Here is a 22087-nt window from a genome sequence, read left to right as displayed (position 1 = left end):
TGATGTGAAACTCTGTAGTGTCCATTCCAATGAATAGGTACAGTGTATCCTTCATATTGAAATAGAAAACTGATGGCACATTTGCTTATCTTTGTGTGCTGAGGGCCCTGTATTTATGTTATGTAGCTGGTCCACAGGGCTTCCTGCAGTGCTACCTGGAGGTCATATGCACAGTATTACACAACTGTATATGGGAATAGAATCCTGAAATTTGGCACACTTGCATATTTTTTTTTCATAATTTGAACAAAGGCCTGTACGGGTCCCTTCTTGATGGTTGTTGTAGCCTGCAGCAGGACATAAGGGTCGATAAACAGGTTTCATAGAAGGTTTGCTGAGCAAAGCCTGAAATGTATTATTCATATTACATAATATTTCTCCACAGTGGGACCCAGCATCTCCTCCTGCAGGCAAATAGCTGCATGAGAGATTTTACTTTTTTGTAGAAAGCTGAAAATTAGTATGCTTACATAAAATCTGGCACACTGCTAAGATACATTATATGATTTGACTTATTATAGGATGATTTATAGTAATTTCTGACAATCTCATTCAAAATGTCTTACAGTCATATTGACCCAAAGCAAATGGTGAAATTTCATGAATGTATTACACTATTCCGTATCAAAGGATGCTATTAAACCTTTGTGGAAACCATTCCTCTCCCTTGTGTGGAGGGCAGCTATCGTTTAATCTTATGTTTGTGAACATGTTGGTTTATTTGTAAATTGGTATGCACTTTAACTCTCTTAACATCCTTGTTGCTGGTATTTAAGAGCTGAAGAATACCATTACAGTGCGAGTCCATATGAGTAGGCTGTTGATGGATAAGGTTTTGACCTTCTTGAATTCTGCTGCTTTTAAACTAAATAAGAGCCTGTTCATTTCTGAGTCAACATATATTCTATCGAAACATCATAATGTGTGGAAAGACTTAATTGAGCATATCTGAAGCTAAGTTGATTAAGAGGCTGCTATTAGAAATGGTTTGACACTTAACTATACATTGCAACTTGGTTCCACTTTAAACCGTGAGGCAGCCAGGTCATTTGCACGATGAAGTACATTGTTGTTTTAGTGCACACACACACACACACACACACACATACACACACACACACACACACACACACACACACACACACACACACACACACACACACACGTACGCACACACATGCAAACAAACAAGCAGGATGCTGACTAGAATGTATTAACAATATTTATTCACTACAACTTCCAGTGTTATTTTTTCAGATTTCATTTCAACCCAACAGTAAGAACAAGATATATATTTTACATATTTACAGATTGGTTTTTACTATTGGCAATATATCACATAATATGCCATTATTTATCTATATACACAACCCACATACCACTTTGTGTACCAGATACCACCTCATGGCCTGGGTAGATGATGTCATATTTATTTAGTCTGGGCTAGAATCTCAATAGTCTATTGATTGTGCTCTCTTCCCTCCCTGGCTCTGCAGGGCAGAGCAACAGTAAAGAAATCTCCAGACTGAGCTTTCTATCTTCCTGCCATTCTCTCTGGGAAGAATAAAGCCAGAGACCTCAGATGAAAACTAATTCATCACCTCTGACCTCATCAGCCAGCGTTCAGGGGAGGGACGCCAGGAACGATGTGAGTGCAATTCAGAAGAATCTACTGAGACAGACAACTCCATTCTCAATACACTTCCAGAGAGAATGGAGGAGAGACGCTAGAAGATTCATCTGGGTTTTGTGGTCAGGGTCAAAGATGAGCTGAACTCTGATCATCTGATCTCAGTCGGCTTCTCTGCGATTCTAAATGAACTAGTGTGTGTGTGTGTGTGTGTGTGTGTGTGTGTGTGTGTGTGTGTGTGTGTGTGTGTGTTTGTGTGTGTATATGTGTGTGTGTGTGCAGCTGTGTGTGACAAACAGACATAAGGGTATCTCTGCAGTGTCTCTGCAGCAGACAGCCTTGGAGCTGTTATCAGAAAAAAACAAAACAAAAAAGATTAATAAATCATTTGGATAAACTCATAAACTCAATTTTTTTTCATAATGACCGTACACAAGAAGCCACAATGTTTCAGCCACAGTGTTTCAGTAACATAACATTGAGCTGTCAGACCTGGGTCAAAAAGTAGATGTGTTTTTGATTGATCTGGCCTGGGCCACAGTAGCCAATGGAATAGTACAAAATCTACAAACCCATCAGGACAAAACCCAGTATTACTGTTTGACCCAGGTCTGCTAGTATAGGCCTACATCTTTGGATAACAAACTGTGATGGAAAACCATGAGTGTTGACTGGCACACATCATGTCTAATACTTGTGTATAAACTGGATGACATCATCAATAATTTGGAAAAATGTACATCTCCTTGGCTGGTATTTATTGCTCCTATGATCTGAATATTCATTGGGATTACAGAGTGTTCTGGCTGCTATTCATATTGCTTTCCTCAGTAAGTCTAAAATTATGAATTAATACCACAGTACTCTAAATTAACTGCCAACCCAGTAATTTATTCTCCTCATTCAATTAACTTTAATAACACTGTTTATTTGAGTGCATCTATCACTTAATGGCAAATGTCATGAAAAACAGAAATAGTTTAATAATCCTCATAGAGAGAAGTACTGCTGTAGTCAATGAAGTAATCTAGGAGTGATAATGGTTTAGATCAAAAAGTGATGCAATTGTATTTGTTAGTGGGAGTACATTTTATAATGTTAGCACACAAATTTGTCAGCATTAACTCATCTAGTAAGACTTTAAATGCAACAAAAATACAGAATGGCTATTGCAAAATCCATTAAAAACCCATAAGACTTAGATAAAAATAGTCTAAGAGAAAAATAAAAGTTTCTAATAATGCACTGGCATATAACACACAGAATTGCTTTTTCAAATATTGCATCATAGCTGGAAGATAAATATTAGTACTGTGCATTCATTTAGAAATAAGGATTGGCTAAATTTAGGAATACTGCAATAGTACTGTAACAGTTCACGACTGTTTTTCCAGTGGCGAGATTTGGTTAAAACATGAATACAGTAGGTCAGATATACAGTGGTACTTGCTACCATATACAGTAGATCTGTGCTATTTCTAATAAAACATATGGCCATTAGTGTTTCAACATATTTTACCTCAGACCTTGCAATGAAATGGCAGTAAATCATTATGAAATGAAAATACAATAAAAAAAGAAGCATCCCTTCATTAAAACCAACAACACTGTCTATCAAACCCAACTTGGTGTCTACTGTAACAAAAAGGACCGTTTGAAAATTAAGACACGCGTTATAAAATATGCATCAATCAGACATGTAAAGTATTTTCTTTGATTCACAACCTAGCTTACTGTAGTAGTTACAATATGTACAGTAGAAAACAGTAGTTGTTAGCCTTTTTCAAGGGAAAAATCACCTTTAAATATATATATTTTCTCTTTAAAAAGCATTTATGAAATAAGACATCCCCCTTTCTACGTCTTTTCAAAGCAGCACTGATGTGAGATGAACCGGATTAGGACAAGTCAACAGCAAGTACACACACACAGCGTGGACTACAACAAACAATGTCTGCCTGCAGTTTCAAGTTTAAATCAAGGGATCAGTAGCTTTCCAGAGTGAGAGTGTTGTGCAATTATTTTTCTGAAAGTCCAGCTTGTATTACTACATATACCTGTCTTCCAGTTGTCATCAGTATTTCCTCATATTCCCTAGTATGTGCAGAAAGGTCTCAATTTTATTTTCATGTGGGTAAAGCGTTTCGTTAGTAAGACTGAGCTATTGTTTATAAGACAGCAGTTTTGATATAAAAATTGCTCCAGAAAGTGCAAAAACTAAATCAAAGTGTTTGCGTTCAATGAAGTAAAGTGTATTGTGAGATACTAAACCATAAAGGCCAGCAGCACTGTATCACACCCCGTCATCCTCTCTCACTAAGCTTCTAAGGCCATTCAACCAACATCATTTAGTTAATTTGCTTTCTTCATTTAGATCACATCCATTAGACATCATCACATTCACAATTTTAATTCCTCATCAGCATCAGCATCACCATCATCGTTGTCATAATCAAAATAAGAACTGTGAGAAGAAAACATTACAAAATAATACCGAACTGATCTTGTTATCCTTGAACAAAGTACACATGCATATTCAATTGTGTTTATGTGGGAATCCCAGCTTGCTGCGGCCTGACCATGCGCTACGGACACACTGAGAAGAAAATGCTTTTTTTGAGTCCAGAAACACACAATCATCACAATGATCCGGTGCTGAAAAAGACCCAGGAAACCCAGGTTCCCCAGGACATTTCTGTTCAGCTTTGTGAAATCGTCCCATTTGTTGAAAAATAAAGTGATTTCTCCTACTCGCTGAAACAGAATACCATCGAGTGAAGACCGCACCCAGCAGGAAAATCCATCCAATAGGGGTTGATGTAATACCAGGTGCTGCTTGTCTACAAAACAGAGGGTCCTGTCATCAAGGAGTTGGCATTAGATGAACTCTGCGCTGTAAAATCCTGGTTTATTGTGAGATAAAAAGGTAGAGAGAAAGACAGAATACAGAAAGACACGAGTCGTAAAGGGAAGCAGGCTGCTTCAGCCTATTCAGTCTCACAAACCGGATCAGTTTTTCATAGAGAGATTTGAACCACCACGGCCTCCGCAGCCGAACACTCATTTAGTTTCCTTTTCAAAGGTCACAGTCAGGACGGGGGACAGTTTGGGTTCAACAAGTCTAATGTCAGACCAGTGAGCCCGCTCTGCTCTGGGCGGGCACCATGACGGGCACCGCTCCCATTCGCTCCAGCGTGGCCTGGCTCACCGCGTACGAGTGCGTGTGCTGCCCGTGCGTCGACGCCGGGACCGGCTTGAGGCTCACCGAGCCGTTGCTGCGCACCATGGTGGGCGGGGAGGGGGCGGAGTTCGTGGTGACCACCAGGGTCTTGGGCGGCGGGAGCGTGTGGCTGCCGTTGGCGAAGGTGGACGTCGCCGGCGCCGCGGGCTGCGCGTGGCGGGACAGCGGGGCCGAACCCGGCGCCGTGACCGCCGAACCGTGGCCCGCGTGTCCCGCGTTCGGGGCGTGGGCGTGTCCGTGTCCGTGCGTGCCGTGGGCGACGGCGGAGAAGGTCTGCCGCGTGTCTCCGTTGTAGCGCGTGTAGGAGTTGGTGTCGTAGTTGGGCTTGGGGTTGTGCCAGTAGCGGCTGTTGTAGGTGTTGGTGGAGGTCAGCGTGTCGTTCTCCGAGGACGAGGCGTCCGCGTGGAACGCCTTCACTGATGACGACCTCTTAGGAGGAAGGTCGTCTTCTCTGTTGAGAAGATGATTCAAACACAGGTCAGCCAGTGTAGTTACACAGACAAACAAGACAGATAAACGAGATTCAGTCACTTATCTATAAATCCAGAATTTGTTGAATTGTTTGAAAGAAATTAAAAGATGATCCAATCTATTGACAGGTTTTAAAAGAGGGATTGCTCCTGACCTTCTGGAATGCTGGGATAGTACTTGCAGTTTTCCGAGAAGTGTATTTTAGCACACTTTTACTATTTGTGTGAGTCAACTTCAAGTACAGCCTACTAAAAGTATACATATACAAACTTAAACTGACTATTTCAGTCCCATCTAGTATACTGGTAGCGTACTTTAAGGATACTTACAAGTATATTTTTACATTTTTATATTTCAACTAAAAAATAAGCCAATTTAGTCCCAAAGAATAACAGAAAAGTATACTTATAAGTACACTCAGTTCACCAAATTTAGTGTAGCCTACTTTTTATGTATACTTTAAAAAGTTAACTTGAAGTATTCTACTTTTTCGTAGGGATTGCTACTTCAGATATCTTTTGGTTTTAGCTGATCAGCTCAAAAATTCTATCTAATATCAGAAAGACAAATACAAAACACAAGCCTTGGTTAAATTTTCATTTGAATGTTTTAGAAGATTCACAGGTAACAGTTTCTTTGCAAAGGCTTGAACATATTGATTTAACAGGAAAGAGTGTCTAACTATGAGTCTAGGTATGTGTTGTACTCTGAATTTGAAACAAAGCAAACATTATCAAAACACCCTGTTTGATCACAGACTAGTTAGAAATACAACTGTGTGAATAGCCTGATCCTTCTCCACTGAATCAACATTTGGACTTGATAGCTGTGAAGGCATCAGTAATATAGGAAAAGATAGCAGCGAGACAGCCAATTAGAGCATCTTCAAATATTTATCAAAAATCCTCTATCAGGAATTAATAGTTAAAAGAGCTTGGGGGCACCTCCAGGCAGTCAAGTAACGATGCACACAGAAAACCTAAATACCATTTTTATTCATTTCTGCCCACAGATACCTCTGCAGCATGTTACATATAGTTTCAATCAACACTACCAGATTTAATTAGAAAATCCAATGATTTCAGGAACTATACAGTCGAGGTTTTGAAATTAAACTGACAAAAACATTTCCTATGAGTTCCTGTTTATTCGAACGCCACTCATTTAAATGGTGCTAGCCTATATTGGGTAGAAGAGCTTGGCTCCTGACACATTTGACTGAGGAGGAAAACCTCCATTGTGATTTGCTGTGCAAGTGGGGAAAACAGAAGCCTGTAGGGGAGGAAATTGTGAATGCAGGGATGTAGCTGAGCCCAAAATGAGGCAGATGTTATCCCAACCAGCCAAAGCCTGAAATATTTGAACAAAGATTATCTTCCAATTGATTTATGAAGTAATTTAGGGGAGGAATTGCCGCCCATTTTAACAAGTCGCACAGCTTCACAGACTGTTTGAAAAGACAAATGAGGCTGTGATGAATACAAAAAAAGTTGCTGCCAAGAGATAAAAGTTGAAAACTCAAAACTTCAAATCCAATTTACTGGTCTGGGTTTTCTGCGCTGAATAATTGTGATTGCAACGCTGCCACATTTAGTATTCTACAATAAGAAACACAACGCCATGGTTGCATTATGCATCTCATTACCATTGAAAATACAGCAGATCGGCCTCATTTAGCCTCCACTGCAGCACAGCCTTCATAGAAGCAACTTCTGCTTGATTCCAACAGAGGCACTAAGCAAATTCTATCTATTCTTTATGCACCGGAGACTATCGCTGCTCTTGGTTGCAACTGACCCAAAGCGGCATACTGTGAAGGAGAGAGAAGATGATCAGCTGAAGCCCGACCTGATCTCATTGGGGATCTCCTCCTCATCGTACTTGTTCTTGTTCCTCCAGTAGAAGAGCGTCACCACGGCGAGTAGGGAGCAGATGATGACAGCCAGGACTCCTGTGGCGATGGTCCCTGCTATCAGACCCACACTCTGAGGCTGAGCTGTGGGACAGAGAGGGAGGAGGAAGGTACCAAATAATTTACCGGGGGAAATAGTCAGTAGTCAAGTCCTACTGTGTCTCCTGGGGCTGCAGCAAACTAAATTAATACCAGGCAGTGAGACAGTAATACAGTAAATTGATCAAAAAGTTTATTTGTGTACTCCTTCAAGCAATTATTGATTTTAGTAAGGACACAGAAAGATTATGCTTATAATTCAACTCTTAAAATACCTGTAAACCTAATCATAGTCCATCACACTACAGTACTTTTGGTCCTCAGCCTATTCTAAAAAGCCACTGTGTACATTATGATATGAATAAAACATGGAGTATGTGAGCTGAGGTTGAATGTTAATGATATTGTGGTTTCTCTGGTGGCCTTTCTCTCAATCCTGAACTAAACATGCAGTAGAGATGGATGGAAAGAGGGAGAGAGCAAGAGAAAGAGAGCAAAAAAGAGGAGTATGGGCTTGAACAGGTGAGACAGCTCGCACTATAAGAGTCTTATATAATATAATGAGCTCCTGTTGTTCTTAACTGTCAAATCTACTGTCTCAGATGACAATTTTTCTGTCTTTCACAGAGTGACAGCACACCAGCAGTAACAGTATATACACTGATATCCTGTTAGATATCATGAGACAGGGTTGTCAGAGTGACAAAGTATCTAGCAATGTCACTGTCTGTCTGTTTGACTGACTGACTTAGGCAGGCAAATTGGAGAACGGAGGTCTTATAATCCAGTGGTTCTCAACCTGGGGGGCTGGGATTTGAGGTGTTCTGTGTTCATTTATAGAATTTGAAAAAGATAATTTCTAATACACAAATTTAATATCATATTTATTCATCTTTGTGATGAGTGCCCTTGTCTCTTGCCCTTGTAAAACTTAACCATTCTGAGCAGAGTTAGGACTAGCTTTGTTTTCCAGATTCGCAAACCGAAAAGGATTGAGACCCGCTGTTATATCTGACAATAGGTGCTGCAACCAATTATTATTTTCATTATCGGTTAATCTAACAATTATTTGATTAATTAATTATCACTTAGTCTATGAAATGATAAAAGCACAAGTTCCCAGAGCCCAAAGTGATGTCTTAATTGCTTGCTTAGTCTGAACAGCAGCCAAAGAAGTATTCATTTTATAACAATATGAATGGAGAAAAGCAAGCTATAACCAGCAAATGATTGGTACTTTTACTTGATAAAATGACTAAAGCGATAAATCGATTATCAAAATTATAATGGAAATCAATAAGGGATACTTAATCGACTAATTGATTAAACGACTAATGGTTTCAGCACTACCTGACAGGCTCTGTTAGTGCTCAGCTGTCTGGGTGCCTATATTTCTGAAACTGAGCAAGAGCCTGTCACACAGAGCCAGATCAGAGGAGAATAAAATCCTTGTTACAATCCTCCCAGCTGAGCGATCCAAACTGTCCGTCTGCCTGTATGGCCCCTAACAAACTCTGTCTGTCTATAATATGATTAGCGTCAGACGAGGAGACTGCAAGATCTTCCTGTCCCGTCCTTTGTTTGTTTGGTTTTTGTTTGTTTTTTATTGTTTTTCTTTCTATCTGTCTGTCTGTTTGACAAGTGTCATTCAAGGAGAGGGCGTCTAACTTCATCCCTGTCCGTCTGTCTGTCTGTCTGTCTGAGTGAGATGAGGAGACGGCTTTTCCGTTTATAAAATGTTCATCCCTTAACACAGCCATCTGTCAGCCCATCTGTATATGACAATAACAGTGTCATCTTGCATCAGCATAATGAGCAGCATGTATGACTCATAAGAACCTGTCATATGGTGAAAATGCAACTCATGGTGATGGGAGCTTGGTTTATTATGGTCTTATAATACAAGAGTTATAAATGGATGTTGGGAACCAAGGTGGAATTTCCACGTTACGTTTTGTGTACAAAACATTAAGACTTGCTCCTTCCATAAAATAGCAGATGAATCCAGATGAAAGCTAAGATTGATTTCACCTATTAAATCCATTTTGAAAAGATGTATGTGTGAATGTGTGTGTGTGTGTGTGTATGTGTACTTACGTGCTACAACCTGCAGGTTGAGCAGACAGGTGCTCTTGCCAATAGCATTGCTGGAGGTACACTGGTAGAGTCCTGAGGTGCTGGTACTGATGTTCCTCAGTGTCACAGTGCCCTGCATCTGGTCTGGAAGACACAGAGAGAGAGACAGGGCAATTAGAAACACACACACACACGCACACACACACACACACACACACACACACACACACACACACACACGCACGCAAATGCCCAAGCACCCTAACTCATTTACACAAACAGTAAAAAGCACATTAGTCAATTATTGTATGGAAGAAAATCAACACTAAAAACACAATGAACTCAAATTAAATTTAATCATTTGTTGGTTTTAAATCTGCATAACAGCTATGACATTTTGGGTTTTTTTCTCTCACATAAATCTCTTCAATGTGAGAATACGTGCAGTTGAACTACTTCTAACAACCAATGGAGGGTGCCATATACAAGTGTAATTTTATCTATAAAAAATATAGTGATTCACTGGGACATACTGTATGTTGAATCTGAAGGTGAAGGTGCAAGTCACGTTCTCTCACAAATGATTTGTCGGTTGATAATGAACAGATGAGTTTAGAGTCTTAGGGCAATACACTACTGGATTCATAACAAGGCTACCACTGGGGTGTTTCAGTGATGAGTTGTGGAAGTGAGCCAGATTTTTGACCCAGATTTCTCGTCTGCTCTCTTGACAGCGACATGTGATGGTTGGCACATAGATATCGCTGTCGCTGCTCAACAGCTGTCTGTGTCAAACTATACACACAGAGAGACACGAGTAGGAGTGACAGGGACAAATCCAACAGCCCATTTCAATTTGAATCGCACGCAAACAGCAGAAGACGAACCCAAATATAAACGGAGCGCACAAAATATTAAGACCACTTGTTCTTTCAATGAAATAGACTGACCATGTCAATCCAGGTGAAAGCTTTGACCCCTTATCTGCTCCATCATTTAAATCCACTTCAGTCAAGAAGGGGAGATGCAGATGAAGGGGAGGAGGCAGATTACAAGAGGGCTTTTAAACCTTGAGACAATGGAAACATGGATTGTGCAAGATAGTTGTGTGGATCTACTGTATATCGCAGCTGTACAAAAACAATCGTTTTTTTGCACTGTCTGCAGTTGACTGATGGATGAAGATGCCTGTCTCCTTCTATAGTAACCTTATGTTGACCAGTAGTGTAGAGGTAGAGCAGGTGACTGGAGATGATCATTCGACCGTGCTAATGGCACAGCTGGGGAAGAGAGGAGAGGCCACTACACCAATGCTCTGCAATGCTGAAGACCAACTGCAGCCCCGACACACCTGCCCTTGTCATCCTGATCAATCTGAGAGAAGTTGAATGAGTGTAATGGTCTTTGCTTGGCAGAGACCAAGGAAATAGACCATATTGATTACACCAGTCCAGCTCTCAGAACGACAAGTGTTGGGATTGGGTGGAAAAACTGGGGCACAGTTGGTGTGCAGCATGAGAAAAAAAAAACAACACCACAAAAGCGTAAAACACATACCTGACGCACACACCCACACACTCACACTCATTCACAAAATTCACAAGGTGTTGACTCACACCTCACACTCACACATCCATCCATCCATCATCACCCCTCAGCAGGATCAGTGGGGGATCTTCGGGCGGGTGGTTGTTTGGGCCTGGCAGATGGGAGGTGGCGGTGATGGTGGGGTTGTTGCTTGAGTCTGGCAACACTATGTGTGTAAGATTTACCAGCGAAGGTGGGGCAAAAGGGCACTCCGACGGCCAGCTTGTTTTTAGTACCTTGCATGGCGTTGTGCGGCAGCTTGGGCAGCGCGTCCAGCTTCTCCCAGGAGTAGGACGGCGTGGGGATGCCTTCGTCCGAGCTGCACATCAGCATGATGTCACTGCCCACGTCCAGCGTGCCCTGGATCCGACACGCCGGCACCGAGGGGGGGACTGCGCAGAGGGAGAGAGTGGGTGAGGTCAGAAACGTATGGATCCTGACAAAGAACTTAGACACTGATACACAAAATGTTAGCACAGCAATTAGTACAGGGAATGGGATGCTCTTCTCTTCTTCTTCTTTAGACTGATAAAACAGGGATTATTATTAGGGACACTGAACTCTTTTCATGAAGTTCACTGATGAGGTGACTCCAGGTAAAACCCATTATCCCTCATTCATTTCCCTTATTCAATCTTTACAATAACAAAGGAGGAGATGTAGATAAAGAGAAGCAGATGAGTTAGCAAAGGATCTTTTTTAGCTTTGAGACATGTGGAAAGGGGCTGCAGCTCAATATCAGGAAGATCCCTAATATTTTGCAGGTTCAGTGTATGTTTTGATTCTTTTTTGTTAAGCCCCTTGTAACTGTGAGAATAACTAAATTGCAACTGGGGACATGAGTTATGCTCCCACATGCAGGGCTTCCTCATTCACAATTGCATCACTATTGCTTCCTGACTCAGCGGTGTTGTGTGGTCAGTTACCCAACACGGTGAGCCCGATGACACCGATGTTGCGCCCCCCTCTGTCCGGGAGGTTGTTGACCAGGCACTGGTAGGTCCCCGTGTCTGACAGCTGGGTGTTGTTGATGAAGATGGAGGCACTTGTGCTAGGCATGGTGGCCACAAAGCCCACACGGCCATTGAGGTGGTTGGCTAGGCTGAACACCTGGCCGCCCTGGTAAATGATCACCTGGATTGGGACATCAGAGGGAGGGAGGAAGGGAGAAAAAATGGGACAGAGAAAAAGGAGAGAAAGAATCAGCCACTCGGTCATAGTTCTTAATCTTACAAAAAAGTTCCTGTTTTCCAAGGAAGCCTCAGAAGGCTCTTTGTAGTCCTGGTAACTTCATGTCTTCATGTCTGTCACTGAACATCATGTCATGGGGTGAATATTCAAAGGAACATCTTTGTTTATGAATGTGATTCTCGCACACAGCTGTGATCATTTTCTTAAGAGGCGAGTTACAAATATCTCTCACTAGAGGGAGACCTAGTTCTACTACAATACTGAAACATAGCTCAACAGTGGATCGAAGAAGTGGTTGGGTGGATAGACTGTTATGCACAGACAAGGTTTTTTTTTTTTTTTCTGGGGGAAAAAAAACAAACAAACAAACCAAGAAACCTTTTATTTGTAAATGGTACTTTTTAGCTCAGTGGGAAGAGAATGGCTAACGATTCCAGCGTAAGGGACTCGTTTCCCTCGGTGGCCTCCCACACTAAAAGTATCCTCTCTTGGTACTGTGAGGCACTTCGGATAAAAGCATCCACTAAATGGCATGTATAATTGAAAACATTTTAACTTGAAACATATAAACTGCAATCTGATGAATCCGAGAGCAGCCGGGCAGGCAGTCCTCTGCACATGTAATCCATTTAGTCGAGTCAAATTCAATCAAAACCTAACCCTTTATCATTATCGAGTGACCTTTTGGAATAATCGTGGCGAGGAAACACTTGTAGCGCCGGTGCATTTGAGCCCTCGGGTCGAGGCGGGCCCGTCTCCAAGGTCCAAATTTAAGAGCGATGAAGGACCAAGGTGTTGAAAAGCTTCCCTCAGGCTTCCAACTCAGGCTGAACGGCTCATTTGTGAGACCCAGTCGCATGAAAAACAGCTCTCACCCCTCAGCTGGGCCCACACAAAAGATGAAGAGGACACACACAAACGCATGGTATGTGCACACACACACACACACACACGAGTCAAGGCTGTGTGCGCATACACAGTACACACCAACTCACACGATCTCTCTCACACACACACACACACACACACACACACACACAAAACGTGGAGAGGAATCAGAGGGGCTATTCACTTTGGTGAAAAGAGCCCTCATTGAACAGTTCAAAGACCCAGGCAGGGAAACAACCAGCACAGTGAAGCTGCGTGTGTGTCTGTGTGTGTGTGTGTGTGTGTCTGTGTGTGTGAGTCTATGTGGCAGAGTTCTGATGAAAGTGTAGGAGTGTGTGTGTGTGTGAGTGTGTGTGTGTCCTCCACTGCTGCTTAACGGTTGTAAATTGCGCTACTGCAATTTCCTGAGTGCAGTACGCTCGCTTTGTCCTCTTATGTGCAGATGAATAGGCAGCTCCTCAGCTGTGATGAGAGCCTGCAACTGCATCTCCTCTGTGTGTGTGTGTGTGTGTGTGTGTGTCTGTGTGTGTGTGAGTGCATGTCAGTGTCTCAGTGTAGATGCATTTACTCGAGGGGAGTGTATCAGTGTTCAGCTGTATGTGTTTGTGTGTGTGTGTGTCTGTGTGTGTGATTATTCCACCACGGTATCTCTCTCCCAGTCTCTACAAGGTGCCAATAAGTGTAGTCTGACTGTGATATACTGTCTGTCCTTCCTTTTTCTGTGTGGTCTCTCTCTCTCTTTCTCCCTCTCTCTTTTTCTCTCTCTCTCTCTCTAACAGACGGCACTGGTTTGACCTGGCTCTACACTCCTGATGACCTGACACTATAATCTGCATGCTGGGTGAAAGCGATCCAATCAATCGGCCTCACGCACAAGTGTATGTGTGAGTGTGTGTGTGTGTGTGTGTGTGTGTGTGTCTGTGTGCGAGTCAAGCCTTAATGGAAGCTCTGAGAGTGCATATCACTTCTTACCCGTATGTGTTTTCAATACTCAATGAGCGTACAGTTGCATCTTATAATATTTGTATTTTTCTGTGTTCCTGTGTGCTTCCTGACAATACTACAACAAGCAATCAAGAGCACCACATGTGCAGTATTTAACTGCATTCATACTCTCTATTATTGTGTCTGGATGTGTCATTTTCACATTTATGAGCACAATAATATGCACATAATAGTTCTGCCAGCAGAAAATGCCACATCTCACCTCTTTCTGTGCTTTGTGTCTCTGTCGACTGTGTTGATCCATATCTGTGTGCGTGTGTGTGTGTGTGTGTTTGTGTGAGATCACCTCGGCCTCTCGCGTGACCTGGTTGGCTTTGTAGCCAGGCGCGGGGGAGAAAGGAGGTCATGGCTGGCGTACAGATGGCGGACGGCCCTAAGAACTCTGTTGGCCCGAGCGAATAACTGGACGTACCGCTGCTGGCCCGCCGGTAAACCTCTGCTACATCCCGTCCCCTGGTAAAACCCTCGCCGAACACATCCAGTTGTGCGTGTACAGAGACACATGAACACACACACACACACACACACACACACAAGCATTCACCCACACTCCAATTACATCCCCAGCTCCGCGATCCCCCCCTGTCAGAACTGTGTTGACCACAGGCTCGACCGGACGCACAGTAAAACCTCTGGATATTCTCTCTCTCTCTACCAGTCTCCTGAACATAGCCTACTTCTAACTGACCCTAGCGCTGACCCCATCTCCGATCCCTTTATAAGGAGCCTGTTGGCCCCCGGACACTAGGGACACTGCCATCCCCTCAATAAAGCCTGAATAAACCTCTAAACCGCCACAGCCTCCCTTCGATCCACTGACTGTAAGCCTCCGCTGTTATCTCTCTCTATCCTCTCAGATATGTTCTGAACAATATTGGCCCAGATCCATCCCGCAGTACCATATATGAACCCGGATTCCCAGGCTTAACCCCAGCAACCTTGTGCTACTATGACAGCTTTAAACTCAAACTATGCCCTTTAGACTGAAAAACGCTGTATATGCTTTGAGGCTGATGGACAGGTTTCTGATGGACTTTGTCCTATTTGGAGGAAATCGTTAAGGTCAAGGTTCACTCCCTTGCACAAAAAAGTATCACATTATTGTATAGGAGATTGTGTTGAAGCTGAAGCTGAGTTTTAAGTTGTAGTCTCACTATCAGTAGTTTCCAAGCTTACCTAACATAACCTCTTCTCAACCTCTCCACAAGTAAGGAGTTCCAGCCACAGAAACCTCAGACATATGCCGTGTTCAATGTTGTCTAAAATAGCTCTTGTTATTTTTCTTTGATCTATCCAGCTAAAAAATTACAGAGGGGGGTAAGGGAAGGTAACAAGGTCACACTCTGAGAGTATTTGAATGCCGCCTCTGCTTGATCCATCCTCCAGCAGATTGCTAGGTTCAGCCAAGGATCAGAACCTGATCATCTAAAACACTACGACAGATGTTCTCCATTACAGATTAACATCATTTCTGCACCGCGAGGTCTTTATGGCCTCAATTTCACCAGGGCTTCATTTCCCTGGAAATGTGCAATTGTACAATTTGTATTACAAAACGTTGATAAATTCTGTGAAAATCTTGCACTGACAAAAGACTCGCTTCACAGGAACTGCTGAAAATATTTTGTAAGTTTTCTTTAATCCTTTTTTCGCCTGACTGATGACTGTTTTGAAATGATACAATGACTTTGTGAAGGATTTTCATCAGTCCAGGAGTTATGAAGCTTCCTCAGCTTTCTCTCTTCAATTCAAGTAAATACAGAAAAATAAGTAGCAAAATTGGATTTTAAATGATTTCAGGCAACACTGGTGATATTACAGTAAACTGCCAGGCTCGCCACATCGAAGGCACATCTCCTTGAAAGTGTTTGATATAAGTTTGATATAAGTTTGATATAACTGCAAAATCAGTTTCATAGGTGTTGCAAGAGGACAGTGAAACTGTGGCTTTTATTAAAGGAAAAAAAAAAAAAACATCAATATCCAGCCAACAGTTTGGAACCTTAATACTACTGTCTGGTTGGATGTGTGTGTGTGTGTGTGTGTGTGTGTGTGTGTGTGTGTGTGTGTGTGTGTGTGTGTGTGTGTGTGTGTGTGTGTTTTATCTGGATTATCTCACACCTAGTGGCTCAGGAGTGAGGGGTCAGGACATTTGATCACAACAGCATGATGGACAGATTATTACACGGAGAACACACACATGAACATGCACACACCCACCCAAACACACACACACACACACACACACACACACACACATATATACACGGTATATACTGTACACTCCACTGAGCTATGTGTAATCTGGGGCTGGACATGTCAGATGATTAGTGTATACAAACAGCGCTACTACCACAGCTAGTTCTACTGACCAGCTTGGTTTAAGTGAATGTCAGGCTTAAGGTTTAGACAATGACACAGAACCAGATTGGAGGATGGGCATTACTGTCATTCTTTTGAGCATTCGGGATTAACTGCATGAATTTTTATGGTTTATACAGATTTCCCTCACTGCATTTTCACCAGTGGCTGCTTCATTGAAAATGACATGGAATTCATTATAAATATATTACAAATACCTGAAAATCATTAGAAAACTAGCTAAAGCTGTTTTATAAAGTTTTCATGGACTGCTCCTTTATTCGACTACCATTACATGAGGTTGTAGAGTGGGGAGAGAGAGGGGGGTTAAGAAGCTAAACAACATTAGTGGTAAAACAAACAAACAAACAAAAAAAGGTTTCTTATTCATTATACCTCAGGGAGCTCCAGACACACCAGGCAGACACACTCGCTCTGTGCATAAACAAACAGAAGTGTTGCCATGGTGGTGGATGGATACATAAGATAATCATGCGCAGTGTGAGGTCTCTGATATATGAGGGGATTTCTTACTTTTAACTCCACTCATCGAGTAATATGCTGTATAATGTGGAGTTGATTGTGGGTTAGGGTTAGGGTTAAAATATACAACAGAATTTATCTGGGCAACAAGAAACAGCCATATAAGCAATGTTAGAGTGCTGAGAAATCTCACTGGGCATTGTTACCCTTCTGAATTGTTGCCCTATCTGAACAAGGTGTCCATATGTGACAGATTCTCAAAGAGAGAGAAATGGATGGTCCAAGTGCACTCACCAAAGTACGGGTGTGTAAGTGTATGAAGTTCTGTTCAGTAATTCTTAATGGCTTTTAGCATCAACCATAACGACTTATGACATTCGCTTCCTCTGAAATTACCTTGTACTGTCGCTCCATGCAGCACTTTATGTCATAGCTCACTTTTTGGAGAGCTCACTAGCCAGATTCACGCACACAATTTGATGGCAACTACTGTGCAGCTATACACAGCATATCTCAAATACTAGTTTACTTTCTATATATAAGTGTGTGTGTGTTTATTTATGTCTGTGTGTCAGTGTGTGTGAATTTGTATGTGTTGAGTGTGTTCATGCGCACTTTAATACTTGTGTATGTGCTTCAGTGTGCTTGTATCCATTGTTCCCTGGTTTACATGGACATACAGTTATATATATATATATATATATATATATATACATATTTTATATAGATAGTTTATTTGTCCATGCATGTGCAGTGAAGCGGTGTGAAGGTATGGTGTGAGAGCAAGGTGCATGTTAGTACTTTTATACGGCCTTCTGCATGTATCAGCACCCATCATCACCTGGTTGGCATTTGAACATTGCATGCATTCATCCCTGAGTAAGTGCCTATACATGTTTGTGTTTTTTTTTCTGTGTGTGTGGGTGTGTGTGTGTGTGTATTCATGTGTGTGTGCGACAGTATATGCATTTATCCTAGGTGTGCACATAAGTGCAACGTTATGTGTGACTATCTGAATTTGTGGATGTGTGTGTCAGTTTTCACACTCTTCTTGTGCACCCTCTGTGTGTATGTGTGTGTGAACCCAGTAACTATGTATAAGTTCTGCATGTATGCATGTCTGTCCGCATTGCATTTGTACCAGCACTCTGTCTTTTGCCAGTCTGTGTGTGTGTGCGTGTGCGTGTGTGTGTGTGTGTGCGTGTGTGTGTGTGTGTGTGTTCGTGTGCTGGTGTGTGTGGTGAGAACAGCTGCGATATAGAGCCTGTCGTGGGCGTGGGGTAATTAGTGCAGAAGATGATTGTATTATGTGGACGGCCGACCAGCGCCGGGGTTCAAAGTGAAGGGAGGCAGGTGAGCTTGTAGGGCCTGCAGCTGCATGTTAAACAACTCAAATGGAATCACAGAGGTCCCGCAGAGAGAGAGGGGGGAGAGAGAGAGAGAGAGAGAGAGAGAGAGAGAGAAGAGAGAGAGAGAGGAGAGAGAGAGAGAGAGAGAGAGGGAGGGAGAGAGAAGGTGAGAGAGAAGGTGAGAGAAAACAAAAGAAAATAAGAGTAGAGAGCCAGGAAGGGATGATGGAGAAGGGCCAATATGAGGCAAAACTGAGAGGCACATAGCTTAAGGTGAGATATAGAGAGAGTGAGAGAAAGAGAGAGAGGGCCACCTCCTGATTATGTAGGGTTTTTTTTGGTTATTGTGTGTGTGTGTGTGTGTGTGTGAGAGAGAGAGAGAGAGAGAGAGCACGCTTCTATGCATGTGGTTTAGCAGCTTGCACACGTTTGACCTTGGCCACACATGCTCCCCGTTTCAGGGAAAATATCATTCTAGTGGTGACAATGGTGGCACAGGTACAGCTGTGTACTGACCACCGTTTAACTTCATCTAAACCTCACCCAGCACGTCTCATTCTGTTGAGTTTCGGATTTATACGGCCAACCGAGTGAAGAGTCATCTTTCCTGTTCCGCCAACATGTTGGCAAGCTTTTGATCAGCTCCATATTTAGCAAAGAGAAGCAGTTTCCTTCTGTGTTTCCAGTATTTTTTTGCATGCAAATACTCAAGCAATCTGTGTGTGTTTACTGGTCCTTGCTACCTTTGCATGATAAAGCACACAAAATACTGAACACACATCAGTGAAACTGCTACTCATCATCTTCTCACACGACTGCAAAACAGTAAGTTGAACTTCTTCAAAGTTGATCTTCTTTGTCTTAAAGTTGATGTATTCCTTTAGAGGTAGAAATCATATAGCAATCTGCAAGCTACAGTGGAACTTATTAAAGCGCACTGGCTGCTTGCCAATGAATAGTGGTACAGTTATCTAGACTAAGGACACACCTGTAGGCTTCTAACTCTATATTACTCTAATATATCTATAACTTTATAATAGCCTAAAGCAAATCAATAATAAAACATCTGTACCTGCTTTGGCTGTAAGGTTGATGTTGGAAAGCGGTATGACCATCCAGATGATGCATAAACAGTAGCATTGAAACAAGGGATAGATAGTACAGTATATCTCAGTATGTCTCTAAACAATGTACACCCGCTCTGGCTGTTTGGCATATGATCTACACATTTACACAATCACAAACATCACAGCAATACTCTCATCACAATGGCTCTTAAATTAGTGACTAAGAACTGGGAACTATCCCTGCTGGGTCCAAATAACAAGAGTATGTTTTGCAAGGATCCTTTAACACAGTGACAGTGAATTGACTCTGACAGGTCCTCGGCTGAAGAAGCTTGAGAACTCGCTGTTTTTTGTAAAGTCCGTGCCCTGTACCTGTTCTGGCTGGTTGGCGTTGGACAGCGGTATGACCATCCAGATGATGTTGAGGTTGTTGAGGGCAGCGCTGGTGGTGAAGGAGCAGGGCAGGATGGCCGCCTGGCCCCGCGGGCCACCTGGATGCTGCTCTGGGACACCGTCACGTCCAGCGCCCGCACACACACTGCAGGAGGGAGGAGGAGAGCGTGAATAACACACACTTCATAACTGACAAACACACTTCATAACTGACAAACAAAAAGCAAGCTACCCATAGACAGAAGGAGAACGGAAAGAGAGAGAGATAGAGAGAGCGGATCAGCCGTCTTACTGAAGCACTCAACCAATAACAATTCCCAATGGATTCATCGTCCATGATCTCTCTCATAGACCTTTGAGTTTGGCAAGAGAAACTAGTTCTTGATGTTCAAAGTCTATCTGCAGGCTATATGGTACAAAGAGGGGAAAGATCATCAAGACAATTTTGGCTGGGTCTATGTATATATGACTATATTGGCAAATTTGCCTTTAAAGAGTGAGAGAGCGAGAGAGAGAGAAGTAGCTCTATAAATACCAGACATAGTGAGTGAAATCTCTGCCATGTACAGATTAATGCACAGTATATCTTCAGAGGAGAAAGGTCACGTTTAATCTCTCAACACATCGTCCCCTTCTCCTCCGCCTTTTCATCTTTACAGCAAAACAAACATGATTTTTGAACCGAGCTGCTCTTCTGAAATGTTCGGAGAAACTCAGCAAACATCCAAACCACGCTGTGAACGTTCACATGAAATATGTAGCAGTTAAATGGGGAAATGCGATAGGCCGTCTCTCGAGTTATTCTCAACTCGCCTCTTGCACGGCTCTTGTGCGGGTTTTTATCAATACATACTAAATGAATCTGACAAGTGGGGATAATAATGGGTATTTTAGGTGCCTCCTGTGCACAGGCTGCATACTCAACAACTGCGATAGCTTGTTGTCTTGTTGCAACAAAGGTGCATCCTCTCCAAGGAACCCAAGAGCCGCTCTTCTTGTCAGGCATAACAGACCCAGAGAGACAAATATGTACATGAATCATCCTATTTCTAGACTAGCTAAAGACATTACAGCCTAAATTAAGTTAGAGCTCCCCCGCAAACATGTATCCATGTCCAAAAACCCTGATGGGAAGTAATCTTATCTGAACGTGGTGAGGAGGATGATGGCAGTGATTTGATTTCAGGTAATTGATCATGTCCTGTGAATCGTCCTTGTTAGTAATGTAAAATGATAAGCACGTCATGAGCCAACAGTATAAGCCGCTAACACATTTATTATGGTCGGTCGGAGTCAAGCCAGATGTCATGATGTTATAGTGCAAGAAAAGAAGACCTCTCACATGTTAAATATCATATATTAAATTATATCATTTATTTCTACACATCCATATATTTGTAGTATTTCTAAGGCACAGCATTTAAAAGGCATTTTTCCATCCGCTATGAAATCTGGGCTTCCATTTAAGCATGTGTCGGTTCTGCCAAGTTTGGGCTTTGAATATCACCGTCACATTCTAGCTGACAGACAGCTTGTTGCTCCCTCTCTGTCTGTCCGAAGCATGCTGGCCTTCCTACGCCTCCCTTCTGCTGGCAGACGCCACACACAACCTGCAGCCTCACTGCTGACAGATAGGAGATAGGAGACACTCTGCAGAGGATCTCACTGCTCCACTCAATTATGGAATATTATACAAGACTCTTGTATAATATTCTTTCAGGCATTGAAAAGGCTTCCGATGAAATATGCCAGTAATTTTACTTGGTGGCACTGTACTCCACTAGAATTTCAATATATATGTATATTTTTATCTATTATTCATTTTTAATAAGCCTTCTCATTCGTAATGACAGCCTAGTGTGAGTCAAAGTTCATTTTCATCTTTCTGCTGAACATTTTATTCCGTTTGTGTTTTTTTAAGTATCATCTTCAGGTTCTTCTTTGTGCTGCCTCATTGTCCCATAAAAGTCCCAATGCCCCTTAACACATCAATCTCAGATCGTCATTGTAAATAAAATAAATAATTCTTAGGTCACTACTCTAATCCCAGAGATCTTCTTTCATCCTCTGTGTACACAATGTTCACTTCCTGCGCAGAATCAATCTGCGTTCTTATTGGAGGATTAACGGAGAAGAGGAGGAAGTTCATACGGAAGGTTAAGACCTCAGCAGTGAGTGTGATTGTAGTAGCAGCATGAGATTACTGTAACTTTTCATTCTCATGTCTGCATAGATATTGAAAGTACTAGATTAGTCAGGAAGGAAGGAAGAGAGGAAGGAAGGAAGGAAGGAAGGAAGGAAGGAAGGGAGGGAGGGAGTGAGGAAGGAAGGAAGGAAGGAAGGAAGGAAGGAAGGAAGGAAAAAGTCAGGAAAGGAACAGGAGAAAAGTAATGA

At 42.3% G+C, this 22087-nt stretch overlaps 1 protein-coding gene across 4 annotated transcripts; it reads right to left on the bottom strand.

Moving 5' to 3' along the window:
- Positions 1 to 4757: 4757 nt before the first annotated feature.
- On the bottom strand, positions 4758 to 19821 carry igsf11 (immunoglobulin superfamily member 11). Of its 4 annotated transcripts, none has more exons than XM_071546001.1 (7): positions 19673 to 19821; positions 11883 to 12090; positions 11193 to 11348; positions 9385 to 9513; positions 7191 to 7248; positions 5133 to 5322; positions 4758 to 5018 (listed from the first exon to the last, which is right to left on the bottom strand). In XM_071546001.1, the coding sequence occupies exons 1-7, from the start codon at positions 19709 to 19711 to the stop codon at positions 4758 to 4760; spliced, it is 1041 nt and encodes a 346-aa protein (XP_071402102.1). In that variant the 5' UTR covers positions 19712 to 19821. The 4 variants fall into 4 exon arrangements, with proteins under 4 accessions (XP_071402102.1, XP_071402103.1, XP_071402100.1 ...); XM_071546002.1 differs by having other exon boundaries at positions 9457 to 9513; XM_071545999.1 differs by having other exon boundaries at positions 7191 to 7338; positions 9391 to 9513; positions 19673 to 19726.
- Positions 19822 to 22087: the final 2266 nt, after the last annotated feature.

This window comes from Centroberyx affinis, unplaced genomic scaffold (assembly GCF_046629955.1).
Source record: "Centroberyx affinis isolate AG114_WGS23_722 - 3 ecotype Tasmania unplaced genomic scaffold, CSIRO-AGI_Caff_v1 ptg005087l_1, whole genome shotgun sequence".
Taxonomy (NCBI): Eukaryota; Metazoa; Chordata; class Actinopteri; order Beryciformes; family Berycidae; genus Centroberyx; species Centroberyx affinis.
This window is presented reverse-complemented; position numbering and strand designations above follow the sequence as displayed.

Coding starts and splice junctions, on each gene's coding strand:
- igsf11 (XM_071545999.1), bottom strand. CDS start 19,711: ATGGTCATACCGCTGTCCAACGCCAACCAGCCAGAACAG. Junction 11,349..11,882: donor CATCGGGCTCACCGTGTTGG/GTAACTGACCAC, acceptor CCCTCTGCGCAG/TCCCCCCCTCGGTGCCGGCG. Junction 5,323..7,190: donor GAGATCCCCAATGAGATCAG/GTCGGGCTTCAG, acceptor TCTTCTCAACAG/AGAAGACGACCTTCCTCCTA.